Raw genomic sequence first — 22,128 nt, 5'->3', positions numbered from 1 at the left:
GTGATATTCATGTGCCTCCATCACAAAAACTACCCTACCACCTCTTACTGATTACTGCCATTTCTTATAAGTTTTATAGTGATGGCTTTCCTTAAATTTTCTGGAATGCTTATTGCATCCTCGTTGGTTTCTTGGAAACCTGTAAAGTTAAAAACTTGTTCGGAGTCATCGCCTGTAGTTCCACGGCCTCGGTTTTATTGCCGTTATTCGACATTGTTTAATGAAAGTTGCAGAGCAAGTTTCAAGGAAACAAGGTTAAGGTGCACAATATTTTGGAACACTGTATCCTTCAACGTTGAACAAACCAAAAACGAATACATAAAAAGGGGTCTCTGAGAAAAGCACAACTGAGTTACTTTAGTATCTACCGTTACATTAGTGCCTTACCAAACATTGGGGGCCATGTAATATAGTTCCTATATTCCCAATAGGCTCTGCGCATTGGAATATTATATCCTATAGATCTGACGTAGGACTGAGGTCAACTAGTTCTCTATCGAATATACTAAACTTAATTGTGAGTGCCAGCTAGCTCAGAGGGCACTAGAAACTTTCTCAAATTCACAAGAAGGGATTAGTTTCTGACAACCGCATAAACATGACATCTTTGTTTCCCCAAGAATAAAACGTATCTTCAGAGTCGTGGAAACAATAGATAAGTATTTCACTCAGTCAATCGTGCATGCTTCGTTTCTACAGAGTTTGCAGAGAAATAGTGAGCGGCGTTTTCAATAAAAAGCTTTATTGAACAGTCTTCTTTCTCATGCAAGAAAAGTGAACTGCTACAATCGTTAGGCAGACTGCAAAGTATAATGTGTACAGCGAGAATAGTATTATAAAATAATACTGTAAGAGCATTGTATGGTTTCTAAGCCATATAAAAATACATACATAAATACACAGGCTAAAATACTTAACTGGTGCTTCTAAAATACGCCTACCCCAATGTACCTAACCTAAGTCTAGTACGTGGGAACAAGTAAGTATTGTCTTTTGCATAGGTTTAGTTTTGCCAAGAATCTACCAAAGGTTTCTCTAGGTTCTAATCAGCTCCATACCTTAGAACGAAGGAGGTCTAGTATCTCTGACTCGGGATCCGATTTCCCAACACCCCGCAAGGGGAGTCAGAAACACTGGAGCTGATTTCTCAGCAGAGCAGGGCAGCTTCCTGATCAGTGCGTCAGCTGGAGAGTCGGCTTCCTTCAGCACTTGCTGTAGCGAGCTGCGTTGGGTAAGTAGGCCGTCAAACTGCTCCGAACCACCATAGTTTGCCATAGCAAACCACCATAGTTTGCCATAGCAAGTTAAGGTATATTTATAACTTGATGGTGTTTAGGAATGCCATAGTTGAGGTAAAGTTGGGCATATGAATGTCATAAATGAACCCCTGGGGAATAGTTGTTCACTGTAAAACTAACTGAGTTCTTGGATAAATCAATATTCAAGCAAGGGGAAGTCCCTAACGGTTTAAGCTGGTTTTCCAAGAAATCGTTGTGACGTTTGATGAACGGATGGAAGAGCCATGCCTGTATTTGGGTAGCATGGAATATGCCTAAATAAGGGTTTGATTTCTATGCCTATATAAGGGCAACGCGAATTGTACCTATTTAAGGGCATGAATCAGGAAATCCATTTGGAATCTAAAATGGTACACAATAGTCTGAAAGTCTGGAAGTCTGCATGCGTCTGTTGTCCCCTATCTATTCAATGTGTAACACTCATGCAGGCAGCTCTAGAATGTGGAATGTGCTTGGTGCCTAGATACCAAGTCCTCTTGTAAGTTGCTGCTGGGTGCCCTGTGGGTAGGACGCTGAAATAAAAAGAAGATCTTCATATCATCTTCCTGTCTCCTTTTACTTCTTCACACTTCTCCACAAAAACCATGGCAGTGTTTCTTTCCCATTTTGGTTGGAGTGTGAATGTATTCTAGATAAAGGTTCTCATGAGCAGGAACCCTCACCTTGACTTACCTTCATTGAGGAGGGAGGAATAAACCATCTCACTCATAGGTGTCGATTCCGATCCGGTAAAATGCGCTCCGAATGGTCGTACGGAGAGTTTTTTCCCCGTACGAATCGTATCCGTAGACGTCCCGTACGTACGATGAAGTACGATCCGTACTAGGTGCCGAACTCCGTACGAGTCGTACAGGACTCCGTACGACTCAAATCTCCATACGAATCTCACTCGGAACCTGCTGTATGCGACATCGCGGCACGTTTTTACGACCCAGCAAGTACAATTCGTGTCGGGTACGCGCCGTACGACCCTTTTCCTACGGGAGCCGAAAACAGTCGTAAACGCAGAGTTCGCGCCGAAACAGGTACGGAACGCCCCCCCCGGGTACGGCACGTACCCCCCATGATCGCAGGGGTACGCGGCGTACCCCTCTGGTCATGCGGGGTACGTGCCGTACACCCAGCGTACATGGGGTACGCACCGTACCCCATGTACAGTGGGTGTACGGCACGTACCCCATGTACGCTGGGTGTACGGCACGTACCCCGCATGACCACAGGGGTACGCCGCGTACCCCTGCGACATGGGGGGTACGCGCCGTACGGTGTGTAGGTGATCGTGCGCTTTTCCGTACGAATCGAGGTGTACCGTACGAATCGCGTACGGGTCGGCCGATCGGGATCGGAATCGTCCGGTCGTACGGCGTCTGTACGAGTCGTACGGAAACGGCTCCGGATACGATTCGTACGCCGGATTATTTACCGGATCAGAATCGACCCCATAGTGTTTGAATCCAGTGGCTTCTCGCATAGGGCGTGCTGCGGGGCGCACCCTATGTGAGCCACCACTGTTTTAATCTATTCAGTAGGCACAAAGGTGTACTTAGTTTAGAGATGCCTTGTCCCTCGGCCATTATTTACATTTGGTCTTGGTTAATGTATTTTTCTATGATTGGATTAGTGTCTGGAAGTACTTTAGTCTATACACTTATCTATACTACACTAAATTACTCACTATTACATGTGTAATTGATCTGTATGCCAAGTATGAGCTGGTATAATTCCATGCAATTGTTTTTCATTGTGTCAAGGCAAACACCTGTTTAGCAGTCTAAAATGTACACCTAAGTGACACTAGGCACATTTCAATACATTTTTCTGTAGTCTTTACCAATTTTCTTAATTTATGTTAACACTCCACTCTGTTGATTGCCATGACATTCGTTTTGCCAATTTTAACCGGCAGTGCATTCATTTTAACAGGCAGATGGTTATAGGGCTGACAGAAAAAGTTCACTTTCTTTGAGTGCGTAGGGAAATACAGCAAAGAGAGTAAGGAATGCTTATGTGCAGTGTATGGGAAGGCAACGTCTGGTGAAGGTGCAGACTACATTTGATTAATTTTGGATGTTGTGAGTTCTGTTTGGGTTGGCAAATGGTTGTAAGTGAGATGAGATGTAGGGAAAATGTATCGAGGACGCAAATGTTAGGGCATGTGGGTAAGCAATATGCACGAGTGTGTGTGGGAGGAGAGGAAGTAACTGATGTGTCTTTGTTATTTTTTTTTTGCAGCTTTACATAGAGTGACAATGACCCTAATGTACTGGGATGCTTTACATGATCACCAGTTACATTACACAAGGACAGGTTCATTTTATTGTTTTTATGCACAGGGAGATTAAGTGATTTGCCCAGAATTATAGGATGTTAGGCTGACGCTGAGACTCGAACCTTGGTTCCCTAGTTCCACAGTCTGCAACCCAGGCAGCAATGCCACATTCCCCTCCCCACCTTCATTGGTTTTCTCACTTTGATGTTTGAACTTGTTGAAATTTTAAAATATTCTGCGGTGTAGTTTAGACTCTTGTACATGGCTCTGTGCATGATCCTCACTGTTAGAAAGGGGGAGGCACATTTCCACCACTGCATGGGGTCTAGTAGTGATGTAATGTTACATTGATTTGTATAGTGCACAAATCACCCAAGAGGGTATCCAGGTGCCTGGGCATGTGTGTATGTTTATGGTCCTCAAGGTGCTTATACAAACAGCCAGGTCTTCAGCTATTTGCAGAACTCAAGAAGTGAGGAGGAGGCTCTGATTTGTTGAGGGATGTTGTTCCATGTCTTGGGTGCAATGTAGTAGAATGAGCGACTTCCAGTTTTGCTTTTGCATGTGTTGGAATTGTGTGCAAGTGACAGTGGGCCCGATTCACAGAACTAACTTAAGACAAAATCCTAAACTTACTACTTTTGGTATTCACAGAAGGCATTTAGTAGTAGTAAAGTTAGGATTTTGTCTTAAGTCAGTCTTAAGTCTGTCCTAAGTCTGTCCTAAATTTGTCTTAAGTTTGTCTTAAGTCTGTCTAAAGTCTGTCTTAAGTCTGTCCTAAGTTTGTCTTTAGTTTGTCATAAGACTGTCTTAAGTCTGTCTTAAGTCTGTCTTAACCCAAACTTAAGACAAAATCCTAACTTTACTACTAGTAAATGCCTTCTGTGTATACCAAAAGTAGTAGGACAGACTAAAGATAGACTTAAGACCGACTTAAGACAAACTTAAGACAAACATAGGACAGACTTAAGATAGACTTAATACAAAATCCTAACTTTACTACTACTAAATGCCTTCTGTGAATACCAAAAGTAGTAAGTTTAGGATTTTGTCTTAAGTTAGTTCTGTGAATCGGGCCCAGTGAGGCAGTGGATAGGTGTCTGGTGGATTGGTGAAAGTGTTTACCGCTGTTCAGGTATTCTGGTCCTGAATTGTTTAGGTCTTTGTAAGTGTGCATGAGAAGTTTGAATTGGCTGTGATTGTGAATGAGGAGCCAGTGGGGCGTGATGTGGGTGTGGCATGGGAGGTCAAGTATGAGTCTTGCAGCGGTCTTCTGGATGGTCTGGAGTCTGTGTAGGACTTGTTTGGAGATTCCAGCTTAGAGAATGTTGCCGTAGTGCAGCCTGCTGATGATGAGTGCTTGTGTGGCAGTTTGTCTGATGTACTGAGGCAACAATTTGAAGATTTTTCGCAGCATGCAAAAGATGTGGACGCAGGAGTTGCACACAACATTGACTTGAGCTGTCATGTTGAGCTTGTAGTCTAGGACTTCCCCATATTTCTTGCGTGGTCTTTGAGTGTTGGTCCTGGCTCCAATAGCCACCACGTGTAGTCCCATGGGGAGGTCTTGTTGCCGAAGATCAGTACTTCCATCTTGTCGGAGTTGAGCTGCAGGCAATTGGTTCACATCTAGTCTGCTACCATGGTCATGCAGTTGGTGAAGTGGGTTCTGGCAGTGGTTGCTTTGTCCGTGAGGGAGATGATGAGTTGGGTGTCATCAGCATAGGAGAGGCCAGTGATCATGCATGAGCAGTGAGTGATCAGATTGCATCGCTCCCATTTTTTGGCAACACATCTTCCCCAGAATCAGTGATCACATTTCCAGGCACTGTGCATTATAGTGACTCATGTGGAACTGATATAGCTGAGGAGGCAGGACTGTTCGTTGAAGGTCAAGAGCTAGTTGGTGTACTAATACAGTCAATATCAGCATTGAGGTACAGCGCTCTGCTTGTTCTCATTACTTAGAAAGTTGCATTTCTTTAATTCCACCTGTCAGTAGGCAAGTCAAAAGATTAACATGTTTCTCAATGGGTCCTTTAGCAGGCCAGTGGGCCCGTTTCACAGAACTAACTTAAGACAAAATCCTAAACTTACTACTTTTGGTATTCACAGAAGTTAGGATTTTGTCTTAAATTTGTCTTAAGACAAACTTAAGACAGACTTAAGACAGACTTAAGTTAGGAATTTGTCTTAAGTCTGTCTTAAGTATGTCTTTTGACAAACTTAAGACAAAATCATAACTTCTGTGAATACCAAAAGTAGTAAGTTTGGGATTTTGTCTTAAGTTAGTTCTGTGAATCGGCCCCAATGTGTCTAAACTGCACTGCAAATGGCTCAGATTAACCTTCTTATTGTTTATTATTTCACAGCACCTGAAGAATGAGAAACAGTCAAACAAATATGATGGCTGGCCGGAGGTTTTGGAAATGGAGGGCTGCATCCCAAGGAAGATGGGTTAATCGTATGTTTAAGTCTGGTGCTCATAAGAGTTTTGTGCCTTGCGTTACTGAACGAGGTGCAGTGATTACTGAAGGAGATGCAGTGTGTCTTTGGAATACTTCCCTTTGACAAGGACTGCTTCAGCTGTTTCAATTGCAAAGTTGATTTGCACATAAGACTTCATGGTTTAAGGCAAAGCTGCATGCAATTGGTGGTGTGAATATATTTTTGTATTTATTAAAAAAAACATCCCTTAAGTAAATCCAAAGTTTTATGTGTCTATTTGTTGTTTTATGGTCCACGTAATGCTTCTTGTACTGTGGTTCTATTTCTCCTCTTTTGAAATTAGCAATGCCAGTGCAAAGATTCTGTTCGCTACATAAAGTAGTTTGGTGAAAAATATCTAGATTGTTTAAGATCCCTTAATTTTTAGAAGGGTTCTCTTTGAGGTGCTGATGCAAAAAGTACAGAGCTTCACAATTCCACTGAATGTGCAGATGAGCATTCAGACATGCACAAAAATGAATTGGTCAAAAGGTTGTTTGATGTAGAGACGGTGTTTACAACAAGGAAGGGTATCCTTGGTCTTCTTGCTACAAAAAATATTTAAAAAGGCCTTGATTACAAGTGCCCTGTTAAATTAAATTTCAATTACCCTGTGAAACCAGCTGTTCGCAATTATAAATGGTCAGATGTTTATCGCAAACAGTAACTATCAGGTGGAATAAAGTTCTCAACCGTGTTAAATTTAGGCAGGTTAAACCTGCAGGACTTTTACAGTTGAAAACTTCCACAGTAAATACTGGGGCATGCAGATTTTATTTCGGTAACTGTCAAAATCCATGTGAACCCCCATTTTATTTCAAAACTTTGAGCCTGATTCACAAAGGTAAACGTACACCTTTATGTAAGTATATTCTTTATAAGTATTCACAAACTGCGATTTAATAGTAACTTTACAACTGTGGAGACTCCTCAGTCTGGGCAAAGTAGTCCTTACATAGAAAGATCTGCCTGTCTGTTTCACTTTGGAGAAAATTGTCTTCTCACATCAGTGGAAATTGCACTCTGGGGCAGGTTAATTAAAAAAAACATTGCACAACACAGCACAGCAACTTAGTGAAATATATTTTGCTGAGGGAAAAACACAGTGCAGCACCATACCTACAAAGGTATTTTATGGCTGTTGTCGTACACTGTGGTGGTGCCATAACACCTGCCCAGCATCAATAGTGCAAAGGTGTGTGTGTGTGATGTCTAGCATAGGATTTGGACTAGAAAGGTACAATTACAGTATAAAATACTATGTTTAGGCTAACTTTAAAACATTTCACTCAATTGATGTGTGACATACAGCAACACATTCAAAGTGGGAAAAGTTTGGAGAAATTATTAAAGGATGAATTATTTTATGGTGTAAAGCCCTGTCTGGCATTATTAGAACATTGGGTGGTTTGTCAAAAGCCATGAATGATTGCATGGGAATGCACACGTATCCCCCATGGTATGCTTCTTAAATGCAAATTACAGCAAAGTCTATTTTTGTTACTTTAACCCCTTTGCGCTGATGACGAGCTCAGCTCGTCATCAGTTGCGCCGCTCGCACGCTGATGACGAGCTGAGCTCGTCATGTAACGCGGCTTTTTAAAAAAAGCCGCGCAGCGCGAAAATCACCGCAACGCGCATGCGGTTAAGAATACTTTCCAATGCAAATGAAGTGTTGGGCTAGAAAGTAAATAATATATCAGCAGTGCACTTATTTATGTCATGTTTTGTGACTTTGCACTGGAGCAATATGTTGATAAATCTGTTGCTACATGTCGCTAAAACATTGGCTTCGCATCATGGTTAACTTGCACCATACACATTGCCTTCCCTGCAATATCTCTGTATCATAACAAGGGTTGCTTTTCCCATTGATAATCTATATTTTATCACTGAACATTAATTATGCCATTTGTAGACAATGATTTCCTAGGACATAAGAACTCGTGTTAGAAATAGGGTTTCTGTTGGGAAGAGGTATGCACCCTGTCCAAGCAGGGACCACAATCCTAGTCAGGGTAAGCTAGATACACACAAAAAAGATAACCTTAACTCACCCTCTGGTAGCTTTCCACAGAGCAGTCAGGCTTTTCTAAAGAGGTAGGGGCTCATTTAAGAGCCCTTGCAACACTTTTGCTCCACCGGTATGTCACTTTTTGTGACGCACCAGCGGCGTAAAAATGTGCCATGCTGCGCCTTATTTACAAAGTGACGCATCTAGCAAGATCCGTCACTTTGTAAACCCCTGTGCCTCATTATACCTGCCTCAGGTATAATGTGTGCTGGTGGGCATTGCCCCGCATCCAAGCCCCGTAGAAGTGGCGCATTGAAATCAATGAGATTTCAGTGCGCCACCTCTAGGACGCTACTGTGTCAATATCTTACGACTGCCTCATGGCAGGACTGACACAGGCCCTTTCACAGGGGACTTGACCCATGTGAAAGGAACATTGCTGGAGTTGCATCACGCTTCTGACACAACTCCAGCAATGCATAATCTTTACGCCAATAGATACGTCAGTAATACTGACGTAACTATCATTCCTTGCGACATGATGCGCCATACAGTAAATATGACGCATCCATCATGTTGCAATAAAGGCACAATGAGAAGTGACGCATCACTGTTTTCATGCCGCGATGCGTCACTTCTCATAAATAAGGCCCGTAATGTCAAGGTCAAGGTGGAAAGGGGTAAAACCAAAGTTCAGGCCAACCACAATGGATGGCAGGCTGACTACAGGACTCACGCGGGTCCCACTGAAAAAGTACTTTGTATTGAGTTAGGATCGAGGTTGAAGTCTCAATGCCTTGGTGATGAAGGCTTCGTTGGCTAAACCCTTTACATGCAGGCACTGCATCGTTGTCAAGTTGCACTGTCCATCGGCAACAAGTTGCAGTCTCTGTCGAAGCTATGTCATCAATCAGTTCCAGCATTGGTATAGATAGAAAGGCACTGCTTCTGTTCTGATTGGCGCAAATCATGTTGATTTTAATGGTTCTGTAGAGCAAAAGTCACCTTTCAAGTGCCCAGGACTGGATTGGCACCACTTGGCCTGGTAGGACTCACAGTCGGGGTCTCAATGCTATTGCATGGTTGAAGGAAGTCTTTGATGGCCCTGAGACTTCAGAAAAGGGGGCAAGCCCTCAAAGTCACTCTGGGTTCAAGTGAGATGGATTCAGTTCTTGTCCTCAGCCGGGCAGAGATCAGCATGCTGCAGGGCAGTACCTCAAAGCAGAAAAATTGTTCTTCCAGAGCAGCAGTCAAGCAGAGTGGCAATCCATGTAGCACAGTTGTCTTTACTCCTGGCAGAAGTCTTCACAGGTCCTATTGTCTTGGTAGGTCAGAGGCCTAGTACATATACCCAGTTGTGTCTTTGAAATGGGGGTGACTTCAAAGAAATGTCTTTAAAGGGCACACATGTCCTTTCTTCCCAGCCTTAGCTCCAGACTATCAGTAGGGGGAAATCAACCTTTGTGTGGGAAACAAGACACTGCCTATTCAGGTGTAACTGTCAGCTGTCCCTCTCTCTTCCTGCTCAGGAAGAGCTATTAGAATACAGATGAATGCATTTGAGTTCTCTGTCATGCCCATCTTTCTTGTGATTGTGGCTGACTAAAGGGAATGCACAAAGTGTAGCGGTCACCCACCCTAGATGTGTATTGGAAACAGGCTGCAAGACACACAGAGCAGTAAGAGCAGAGAAATATCCACTCTGCCAGAAAAGAGGATTTATCATTACAATTTCACTGATTTGAAACATGATGCAGCTACTCCTTTTTATTTTTTTATTTTCTCTTTATAATGCAGCTACTCCTTTTAATCATGAGAGGAGTAGGCCTCACAGTTGTCAAAAAGAATAATTTGGCTGTTTGTCACTGCCATGACATGTAAACCTAATAGTACATGTCCACCCTTTTAGATACACAGCACCATGCCCTTAGGGCTACCTAGGGCCCAACTTAGGGGTGACATGTGTAATAAAAGGGGAGTTTAAGGCTTGGTAGGGGTTTTAAATGCCAAGTCAAAGTGGCAGTAAACTGCTCATAAAGGCCCTGCAATTGCAGACCTGAGACAGGGTTGAAAGGCTACTTGTGTGGGTGGCACAATCAGTGCTGCAAACCCTCTAATAGATTTTAGGTTACAGTCCCTGGGTATATGGTATACAATTTTATAAGGGGCTTATAAAAAAAAAAGCAAATCGGGTTTACACCAATGTGCCCATGTTTAATGGAGAAGCATGTGCACTTTAGAACTGTTTAGCAGTGATGAATTGCTGAGAGTCCTAAGAACAACACAAAGATACAGCAAAAAGAAGAGGTAAGAAGCCAAAAGGTTTTGGGGAAGACCACCTTAAGTAAGATTAACCCCTCAATGAGTTATAATGAATTATCCATCCACTTTTACCTAGCCAAAATGTTTCGACTTTCACCTACGGCCTTACCATTCATCGTCCTTCATCAGGTCGTCACTTAGTTTAGTGTCCCTGCCTATATCACATCAATACATTACACTAAGGGATGCAAATATGTTATGTTTACCTGCTTTGTGTGACTTGGAACCTGCAAAAACTCAAAACAAAGGGCCTCATTTACAAGGAACTGATGCATCTGCATAGATGCGTCAGTTTCCTTGCGCCAGCACGAAATGTCCTTGCGCCACCATGGATGCGCTGTATTTTCAATACAGTGCTCCAAGGTGCAAAGATTAACAGATGCGTCAGAAATTTTGTTGGCACAAAAGTGACGCATTGCTGGAGTTGCTCATGAAAGCGACACAACTCCAGCACTGCACCAAAACAGATAGCTGAGTCCCATTCTAAAAAACCTGCGCCATTCCTTACGCTTGGTCTTAGCAGGCATAGGGATTTTGACGCAGTGAAGGCATAGTGTGACGCAGTGAAATGTTGTAAATTGCACTGCATCAGTTCTACGTGGCTTCTTGCGTGGGCCCACCCTGCATCTCCCTAGACGCGTCAAATTGCAAATGGGCTGCATTGTTTACGCCGCTGCTGCTTCACAAAAAGTGACACAATAGTGGTGCAGATGTGTCACAGTAAGTTGCTTTTCATTAAAAGCAAACACAACCCCCTGAGTACAGTGGACTTGGCAAAACCAGACTTAAAAAACAATAGATTCAAGTACATAGTGTTACTTCTAACAGTACAGCTACAGCACAACAAACTTGCGCTCATGCACATGTTCACGTTCATCCACTGATCTCACTTATCCTGGCTGGCCAATAAGAGAATCAGACAGTACCCAAACGGCTAGTCTGAATGATCCATGTGTGGGCCAGTTTTTGGCTATTTGTGGGCCTGTTTTAAGGTCTGCTGGGCAGGAGTTTACTGCTGATTTCCCTATACAGCATGTCTTAACAAGTTCAAAACTGCACCAATTACTTCTAATTCACAAATGGGCAGGGTCGGCTCCTTCATTGGAGCGGAGGATTGTTGCCCCACTTATGTGTCCCCCAAAGTCCCAGGGATAGAAAAAATAAAATGGTAATTCATTACCATTTCATTTTTTATTGTCCTATCCTGAACCGAGCATCAGGACGGGGCAGACCTGCTCAGTGAGCAGCGAGGAGTGGTGGGCAGAGGGCTGCCTTTTGCACTTGTATAAAGTGTGCATGTGTCTTTGGCCAGCCATCTTGAGTCGCCTAGCCACACATGCACACGTTAAGCCTCTCAACCCAGCTGTCTTAACACAGCTAGGTTGAGAGCAAGTGCAGGCATCCAGTACCCTCTGGACCGGTTACAGAGGCCGCTCCCACCAATCAGGGCACTGCTCACATGCTAGTTAACAGCACATGAGCAGTCATGAATTGGTCGAGGGAGTTTGCTGGGGCCTGCACTGCAGTCCCAGCAGCAGGCGAGGTCGGAGTGAGGAGGACGTCATCAGGATCGGTAAGTGCATTTATTTTTTATTTTTTATTTTGTTTGCTCGCCCCGACCCACACCCTCAGTAGATGCCAGCCACTACTGCAAATTGAGGACACTTTTATTTTTGTGTCCCGGCCTATCTTCAGTCTCAGTCTGACAATGATTGAATGTCATTTATCCGTTGCCCCAGAACCATCCTTCTTACACAAATTGCTGACTGACATGCATCTCTTTCGAAAGACATCTCAATTTTAAATTGTCTGCATGTTTCATGGTAGTCAATTTTCTTTTATGAACAATCCATATGTTGTCAATAAGTCATCAAAAGTCATACACTCATCACCAGAAATAAGTTGTTTCAGTAGTCCATGTTTCCTGAACATGGACCAGTGGGTTTCTTAAGAAAAACACTAATATTTTTCTTCACAAGAGAATCAGCCACAATATTTTCCAAATGGTGTGCCTAAATATAAATAAAGCAATCGAGTATATTTTGCAATAAATCATGACTCCATACTCTACTTAAAATGCGTATCCTATTTCTGTGCTATCTCTAACCACTGGTATGTGGGTGATTATTAAAGTATTTAATAACAAATAATTTAGTATTTATATCAAGGAAAACATTTACATTATCACATCTTATATAATTTACAATGTATTCCTTGCCATATAAATGATATTTCAACAGTTATTAATTGCCTTAGTCTACCACTGACAAATGTTAGTTATTTATTTAATTTTTTTTCCTAGAACTGTTTTGTTTTTCCTCGTTATAATAACTAAAGCTCTAGTTCCTAGTGGAAAAATAAATTACATTAATTAGTTCCACCGTATTTCCTCTTTCAATTTTGTGGATTATTACCATAAAGGAAGGCATGGCAATGGATGGTGTGTGGGGGGGGGGAACCGTATCCCAATATTTCAGGACACCCCAAAATGTATAAACCTGAGATTTTACCTCATGAGGTTCTCAATGAGAAAAAAATTAGTAAAAAGCAAACCCACCCAACCTCAGCTTTGCAGAGTATCAAAACAAAGCAACTGAGACCACTCAATAACTGAGTTCTAGGTAAGGAAAAAGTTAAAAAGATTTATCACAAAAATCTTAAAATCAAGCAGCACAGAATAAATGCTATATAGACTCAAATTGCAAAATAAGTACAAAGTAGGTAAAAACTGAAACCCTAATGAGCAGCAAAATCAAGAAATGATTGGACAGCATACCTAATGGAGTCTCTAGTGCAATGGGAAAGTTCTCTGGCTCAATCTCAAAACCAAATGGTTGTTATACACAATTCTTGCATAGAAAATTAGTAAATAGCACAGATTCAGTATGGCAAGGTCCCATGTAACAGTTATTTGGCAAATCAGAATAATTCATGTTAGCAGTCTTTTCTGTTAGCACTATCCCCTTTCTAAAAGAACATCCTGCTTTTCCGTGTCACTGTCATCCGGAGATGTTTAGAAATAAAAATGCAGCATTTAATAAAGGCTATTCATGAATGTCAAAATCAAGATAATCTATGGAAACACAGTATAAGGCACCATGAATTTTGCAATGTACTTGGCACACTAAAAGGTCTAATAATACTCCTTAGTATTCACGAGTGTTATGAAAACATTATATAAGTTGTCTGCTTTTGCTGAACCTGTTGGTAGAGAAAATGCATAGGGTAACCTGATGATAGGGGGTGAATGCAGGAGTATAAAACAGAGACAGAACCAGCATCCATTATATCTAATGAGGAGTTTTCACCAAAATGTTGCATACATAAATCACATTAATAGACACACTTCTGTACATTATATTATATTATTTGCCACCTAAAATCATAAACTTTAAAAATAATTCTACCAAGGGCTAGTGGTTGAAAAGGCGATGGAGACTGAAAATGTTAAAACGTTTCGTTTTAACATTTTCATTGAAGGAGGAAAGAAGGAAGGGAGGGCAGGGGTGGGCTAAAAGACAGACAGTGATGGAGGAGGTAGGGAGGAGTGGGCAGAAAAGCACAGCCAGTACTATGATCATGTTCTTTCTGAATTGTCAGAATCTAATCAAATGATCAAATGATCTAAACACGCTTCTAGCAAAACCAACTCACATTTACCCACGTGATCAATCTTGGCTTTTCAAAATCCACCCTAGAGTCTTCTACTATCTGCCTTGTCTTCCTATCACGCTTGTATTCAGATGGCGAAATGCATTCCAATGGCAGGCCATCCTCCATTCCCACCATCACATGCATGTTGATTTATCTTATATTTATCAGGAATCATGTTACTATGTTGAATGAATACAACTTTTATCTCACCTCAATACCTTGTCTTCTATGTGTCTCTTGATCTGGAAACCTTTGGCAGAGGGCTTTTGGATAGACACATATGTATGATGAAATTATGTCATTTGAAATAAATCAGTTGTCAGGTTGAAGAAAAAGTAATTTATCATGAATTAGGAAGGATGTGTAAAAAAAGATAGAAAGTCATTTAAGGTTCAGATGCCTGCCAGTTTCCAAAAATCTGAAAAAAATCGTAGACTAGCACTTTTTCAATAGAAAGAACAAAACAAATCCTAGTGTCCTGCCATGACATGATGGACGTTAAATGTGAATGTGACTTCCACAAAATATCTTAAGTACAAGTTCCAAACCTAATTAATCTTGAATATTATTTCAAAACTAAATAACATACAAAGGATTCAGCTCACAGGTGTTTTGCACTGCCTATTCCTCAATGCACGTGCAATATGTGACAACTCTAACATCGATAAGATGTCATGTGTGTGTGTGCAGAGCTGGAGAACTTGAATTTTCCGTTGGTTCACATTAAGCATCAGTCACCAAGGGCTAGATGTACGTACATTTTGTTTAGTGATGTCCGAATAGGGATTGCATCCAATTCACATTTGCTGTTTAGGGATTTCCAAATAGGGAATCTCTAAAATTCAATTAGTTATTTGGAAATTACAAGTAGAAAACGTTGTGTTTTGATAGAAAAATAATGAGGAAACTAATAAATACATCCCCTTCATAGTGTTTAGTAACACACTGAAGAAGGTAGTGTTTGTCAAGAGTGTGTTAGTCATTTTGGATTTTTTTACTGCAAAGAAGCCGAACTATGTCAAGGAAAGAAGGTGATAAAGATCTTGCTGCCAGAAAGCACCAGATGAGGTTTTCAGAGAAGAAGCCAGAGGTCCTTACTGAGAAGTGTCCCAAGAGGTTTTTTTTGGAAAGAGTTTCTTAAGTGTGCCAGGACCCCCAAAAATTGTAATCTGGACAGACAACCTGGACAAGCTTAATTCCATTGGTGCCACACAGCGTGCCATCCCTGAAATACACAAAAGATGGTCTGTCTTAAGATCACAAACCAAAGTGAATGTTCCGAGTCACTAGCCTGAGGTATGTGGGGCAGGTGGATGGCTAGCTCAGCAGCCAGCCCCAACACCTATGGAAACTCTAATTGAGGCAACAATTCAGCCTGAGAGTGTTGCAGGTGTTTCCAATGTTGATCCACCATCTACAACTCAAGATAACAATATAAAATGCACATGTAATTTCCATAGATGTGTAAGTATAATTACTTAATAACTTAATCATAGTGTTGAGAACCTGATCCATGTTTATGCTTTTTATAACTTTCTAATGCATTATGGAAGCTGTTGTAAAAGTGAAAATATGGAATCTTATTTTCAAGTTTAGAAACACGTATGCATTGCTTGAACTTTAAACAATTTTGCATTCAAAGTAGACATTGGTAAGAGAAGTATATTTAACACAAGTGTAATATTGTTTTAAGTAAAGAAAAACACGTATATTAAAGTATGTTTACATATTTCTCACAGACATTCCACAGATAGAGCTTGATATTGAGCAACTTGCCACTATAGGAAATCCTTGTGATATTGAGGATTCCATAGAAAGACATGCCACACAGACACCTCAAGTACCATCCAGAAGAAGAACTACAGGTATACCCATCCCAGATTTTGAATATGTAGCACATTAAACAACCACAGACAGGGAAACCACCCCAACATCCTTGAGACACAGACAGATATGTCACAAGGTGTTTAAGCAGCGTGGTAATGCCACAGCTTCTCATAATACTGATGTTCTTGCAAAGGATCATGGTTCGGAGACATCTCAATTCTTTGGAGGGGCGGAGTTTAGAGGCCTGAATGTTTTCTGTGCAAGCAAGAAATATAAAAAGTGTAAATCACAAATTGTTGTGTATGATCCGTACAATGTCACGCTTGCTTGATGGGTAAGAAAGTTTTAGAAAAATAGTTGAGCATAGTCGAATTATAATGATTAACAATTTTGTTAAACTCACAGAATATGTGGACAAACTCTCAACAATGCAACAAAACCATACAAAGTAAAGGCGAAGGCATCACCAACACATGCTGCAATTTGATATACTGAGTAGATCAATTAACCACATTATCTCCTGGTGCACTGTAAATATCCACATTGAGATGGATCACTGCTGTAGAGTTGTGGTGTATGGCTTAGTGCAGGTCACATCTGCTTTGGAAACTCTGCAAACCTGTATTATATTTGGGGCTGCAGATTTAGGTGTAGGTGAGTATGAAGAGGCATCAAGCCTCAGCAGTTTCTCTGTGTCTGATGTCTCCAACCTTAGGCACATATTCCAACATACATCATGAACAAATGTTAGTGGTACTCCAGAGGTAGATACTGCTGAGAAAAGAAGTGCAAGCAGAGCAAGAAGAAAGCACTGATGTGATTGTTGTATTTTTCATATGCTGCTTACTAATTTGATGCTTCACTAATAAAAGGCTTTTTTAGAGTTTAAAAGCAAGTAAATATGTATTTTTGTATTTATTTACCTTTTTTTCTTTTCACTTACCATAAAAATAATTTTTAATAATATCTATATGACGTGCGCTGCCCTTCATAGCGTGAAAGCCATCCTGTTGGTGTTGTGCTTGTGGTATTCCTTCCTCAGGATCAGATTCTGAATCAATTTCCACATTGTGAAGACCCCTCCTCGTAGCAATATTATGCAAAATGTCACATGTAGCAATGATTTTGCAACATATACCAGGATGGTCCTGGACGGCTTCAACGCTCTTGTGCAGACACCCGAAGCATCCTTTTAGTATTCCACAGGTCCTTTCTATAACAGAGCGTGTAGTTTTGTGAGCACAGTTGTAACTCTGCTCACTCTTACTTGGGTTTAAAAATGAAGTTTAGATCCAAGGCCGTAATGCATATGGCACTGTCTCCTAAAACGTGAAGAAAGCTTATATTAGTATGGGTTATTACTTTGCATGATAAAGTGGATGTCAAATAATTTATAGAGGCTTACCACTTAGAAAACCATAGCCAGAATCATCTCGAGACAGCCTACTATAAATCCCACTGAAGCCCAACATATAGGAATCAGGTGTGCTGCCTGGAAATTGGGCAACATGGTCTGTTAATACACAGGACGCATCACACACAAACTGCATATTGAAGTAAAATTAATTCATTCACAGATGGTGGACAAATGTACACGTGTGTGCTATCCAGACATCCTACAACATTTGGAAAATGTGCCAGATGATAAAATAAGAGTTTGATATGTTGTTAGTCCTGGGGTGATGAGGATCAAGAAACCTATGGATAAAAATGTGACAATGCACTTTGGGACACTCCTCCTGCTACTGCTATTAATTCCTGGTATTTTCCAGAAGCTACAAGGTATAGGCAACACAGTACCTGCAAATGGGGTGGAATAGCACTGCTTCTGTCTGTTGCGGTCTGTTACCTTGGATGTATATCAGCTATTACATCCAAACAACCTGACTACTAAGCAAATACTTATCAAATAAATTCTCTATTTGATCAATAAGTGTTATCCTAAAATCCTCCCCTGTCTCCTGGTCTGCATACTAGCCCAAATCCTCATCATCCTTGCCAGAACATACAAAACCACTACTGTGTAGGGTCCTGATGCTTTTTGGGCAACTTGATATAGGTTGCACCTGATGAATGCCTGTTTTTGATTTGGTGGTAATTGTAGTTCCTAAAACTGCATTGTGTGACTAGTCGCAGTTAGGAAATGCTTCATGCATATTATTTGCAATTCACTATTAGGAAATTCCTATTTGCAATTGCTTATTTGGAATTGCAAAAATAGAGATTGCCAAACAAAATAAATTGCAAATAAGAACCATCAAATTGCCTTTTGTACATTTTCAAAGGAGTTTTCCATTCACAAACTGCCCGAAATATCAATTTGGACAATGTGCAAATACAAATAGTTTTCGTACATCTGGTCCCATGTCTCTGTGTATTTAACAATGTTTTGTCTGTAAATAAATCTGGATGTACACATCAACAAAACATGGGGGTTAATGTGCAGTCACATGGAGCCTGATAGTTTATTTATTTATTTTATTTAGAAGCTTGTAAAGCGCGCGGCTACCCCCAACGGGGGTGTCCCGGCGCTGCCGACGACCAGCAACCAGAGGGATTCGATGAGAGCTAGATCATGGAGAAGTACCAGGTCTTAAGTTTCCTCCCAAACAGAGGCTCAGATGTAATAAATCTAAGATCCATCGGTAGTTGATCCCAAAGTTTGGATGTGACCACAGCAAAGGCCCGGCCCCCAGTCCGTGCAAGACGAAAACGTGGGGCGTGCATCAGGCGAAGATGATTTGATCAGAGGTCCTGTGCCGATTGCGTAATTTTAGGTTTATGTCTCAGGTATGCAGAGCCTCGTCCGTTAAGAGCCCGGAATGCAAGGACCAGGGCCTTGAACTGTATGTGGTAGCTCACTGGTAGCCAGTGCAGTTTAGCCAAATACGGTGTAATGGAGTGGCGATAAGGAATATTACAAATCAGCCTGGCCGCGGAATTCTGCACTCTCTGTAGACGATTAATGAGGTACGCCGGGGCTCCCACATACAGACTATTTGCGTAGTCCAAGTGGGATGTAATTAGGGCATGAACCACCGTTCTCTGTGAATCGAGTGGGAGGAAAGGAACGATTTTTTTTATCATTCGGAGCTTTCCAAAGCAAGATGCCGAAACTTTGTTGATTTGGGTTTTACAGGATAAAGCTGTGTCAAATTGGGAGCCCAAATTGCGGGCAGCTTGTACTGGCTCCGGGGGGGGGTTAAGTTCAGATGGCCATCAAGCATTGACTGGAATTGGAGATTTCTGATTAAAAAATAAGACCTCCGTCTTCTCTGTATTTAATGTAAGATTGTTGGTGGACATCCAAGAGGCGATGTTCACCAAGCAGTGGCGGAAATTAGCCATGTGGCTATCAGAGTGGTCTTTAAAAGAAATCACAAGCTGAGTATCATCAGCATAAAAGACCACTCTGACGCCCCAGGATTCCACCACTTTTGCTAGCGGGGTCAGATATACGTTAAAAAAAGAGGGCTGAGTGCAGAGCCCTGCGGGACCCCCCATGTCAATGGTTTCTTCGTGGAGACATACGGCCTGAGGCAGACCTGTTGTGTTCTGTCCTTCAAAAAGGATTTCACCCAAGCAAGCGGGGTCCCTCCAATGCCAACATCATGGAGACGATCCAGCAGGATATCGTGCTAGACTGTATCGAATGCTGCGGATAGGTCGAGGAGGACTAACATGGCCTCCTCTCCCCTATCCACACACTCGTGAATTGACTCAGACACTTCCAGTAGAGCCGACTCTGTACTAAAGCCTGGCCTGAAGCCCGACTGGGAGTCATGTAGCAACTGGTTAGATTCTAGATATTCGGACAGTTGCTCCTGTACCACCTTCTCCAAAACTTTTGCTGGCTTAGGGAGGAGTGAGATAGGCCGGTAGTTACTGAAACATAATGGATCAGCATCTGCTTTTTTTTAGATCGGTATCAACATCGCATGTTTCCACAAAGAGGGTAAGAGGCCTGATCACAGAGAGGTATTCCATATTTCCAACAAATGATTAATCAGTAACGGGGCCATATCACTCAGAATCTGAGCCGGGCCGGGTCAAGCGGGGAGCCCGATTTACATTTTAGGAACAGAGACAGAGAATATTCTTCAGTCAAGGGTTTAAATGAAGTAAGCACTTCATCATGAGTAATACACATATCTGCAGTTACCGCTGTCCGGTTCTGATTGATTATTGCCGTGATGTTAGCGATCTTCTCATAGAAAAAATCTGATAACCCATCACAAAGCGATTGACTCGTAGCCGTGGAGCAAGCCAATGCTGAGGGGTTAGCAAATACTTTAATAATATTAAAAAGGGTCTTAGTTGAATTTTCGGCCATTTTAATTTTTTCTGCATAGTGATTTTTCATCATGCTGCGCTTGAGTTTATGGAACTCTTTAAGAGCCGATCTGTAGAGGGCTTTGGCCGCCAAGCGCGCTCCAGTTTTTTACATCTGCTTTTATCCTCCCATAATTCCACTGTGAACCAAGGAGCCGAAGGCTTGGATCTTAGGGAGGCAGGATACTGCATTGGCGCAATTTGATCAATAGCGGCGGAAAGATCATTGTTGAATTTTGGATACCTCGTATTAAGGTCACCCGACAGTGGTCCTAATCTACTTATATAAGTTTGTTCCAGGGCCTTACGTGTGACCTTATGCCATTTTCTGCCCTGTTCTCTGATTTCAGATGTCAGATTGGGCGGCTGAGGTGAAGTCACTTCAAACGGGATCAAGAAGTGGTCAGACCACGTGAGAGGCAGAGAGGGAAGCACCTTGAGGTCAACCCAGTTGGAAAAGACCAGATTAAGGGTGTGGCCTGCTAAATGTGTAGGACCCCTGACCCACTGGGTCAAATTCAAACCTAGCATAGAGTCCAGGAAATTGTTGGCACGCTAACAGCTGCTTACATCAACATGAAGGTTAAAATCCCCTAATACTGTAAAATGGGGATGTTTTAGTGACAGATCTGCAATCGCAGCAAACTGAGAGGCCATGGCGTATGGAGGGGTTCCAGGAGGGTTATACACAAGGACACCCGAAAATATAGCAGAGGAGGCGTCTAGGATGGAGAAGAACATGGCCTCTATGGGCCCTACATTGGAAATTTTCCTGGTTGTGATTGTTAAGTGAGATAATACAATGACAGCAATTCCACCACCAGACTTCGACCCCTCACAGTTTATGCCTATTAGTCGATAGCCCAGGGGAATAGCCAATTTGATATCTGGTTTAGAGAAGTCCTTAATCCACATCTCTGTAAGAAAGAGTAGATCCCAGGCCTTCGACGAGAGCAGCAGCCATATGTCACTAGAGTGGCATGGCAGGGAGCGGCAGTTCAATAGGCCTGCCGTGTAGGTTCTTATTGGTTTGGGCTGAGTAGAGACATTTACTTGTAATCGTGGGTGTTTTTTTTATGGCGGTTAAGGAAAAGGTGCAGCTGTTACATTGAAAATGGGGGAAACAGGGAGCCGCAAAGTTGCACCGTACCTGAGGAGTACAGACCCCCTTGTTTATTGCCATGAGCTGAGATCTAGACCAAGTTCGCCTCTGAATAGAGTGGCAGCTGGCAGCGTAACTGCCCTCGGTGCGGAACTGGCGCGGACGGGCGCAGACGGGCTTGCCTTTGGCGCGCCCGCTGCGCCCGTCCGCTGCGCGTAGTGAATACCATGGGCTTAAGAAGCCTAGCCCGCCAACCCCTGACTCCACCCACGAACCCGGAGTGAGGGAGATCCGTGAAGAACGCGCCCGCTACCCTCCACAACAATCAGGGAACGCCAGCGGTGGAATGGGGTAGGGGGAATAGAACAGCAGCTAGGCAAGGTGCAAGTTTAAAACATTAATACACACCACAGCACGATTTTTAAAAGAACTGACAAACCTAAATCGTTTGCCTTCAGTTTAAAATGAACATACAATCCAGCAGCTAGCGCACAATCACCCCTCGAGGCAGCGCGCGTCCACTGCGCGGCGACAAGACCATGGGCTTAAGAAGCCTAGCCTGCCAACCCCTGACTCCACCCACGAACCCGGAAGTGAGGGAGATCCCAGAAGAACGCCCCCGCTACCCTCCACAACAATCAGGCAACGCCTGCAGTGGAATGAGGTAGGGGGAATAGAACAGCAGCTAGGCAAGGTGCAAGTTTAAAACATTAATACACACCACAGCGCGATTTTTAAAAGAACTGACAAACCTAAATCGTTTGCCTTCAGTTTAAAAGGAACATACAATCCAGCAGCTAGCGCACAATCACCCCTCGAGGCA

The 22,128-nt window shown here is 42.3% G+C and overlaps 1 protein-coding gene across 5 annotated transcripts in view; it reads left to right on the top strand.

Moving 5' to 3' along the window:
• FAM3D (FAM3 metabolism regulating signaling molecule D) overlaps positions 1–6,271 on the top strand; it is a 417,220-nt gene extending 410,949 nt beyond the window's left edge. For all 5 annotated transcript variants that reach the window (XM_078661511.1, XM_078661513.1, XM_078661509.1 and 2 more), the window contains one exon: positions 5,940–6,271. In XM_078661511.1, coding sequence (XP_078517637.1) covers positions 5,940–6,029 — 90 coding nt within the window. In that variant the 3' untranslated portion in view covers positions 6,030–6,271. The remainder of the gene's footprint in view (positions 1–5,939) is intronic.
• The last annotated feature ends 15,857 nt before the right edge of the window (positions 6,272–22,128 follow it).

This window comes from Lissotriton helveticus, chromosome 9 (genome assembly GCF_964261635.1).
Source record: "Lissotriton helveticus chromosome 9, aLisHel1.1, whole genome shotgun sequence".
Lineage (NCBI taxonomy): Eukaryota > Metazoa > Chordata > Amphibia > Caudata > Salamandridae > Lissotriton > Lissotriton helveticus.
This window is presented reverse-complemented; position numbering and strand designations above follow the sequence as displayed.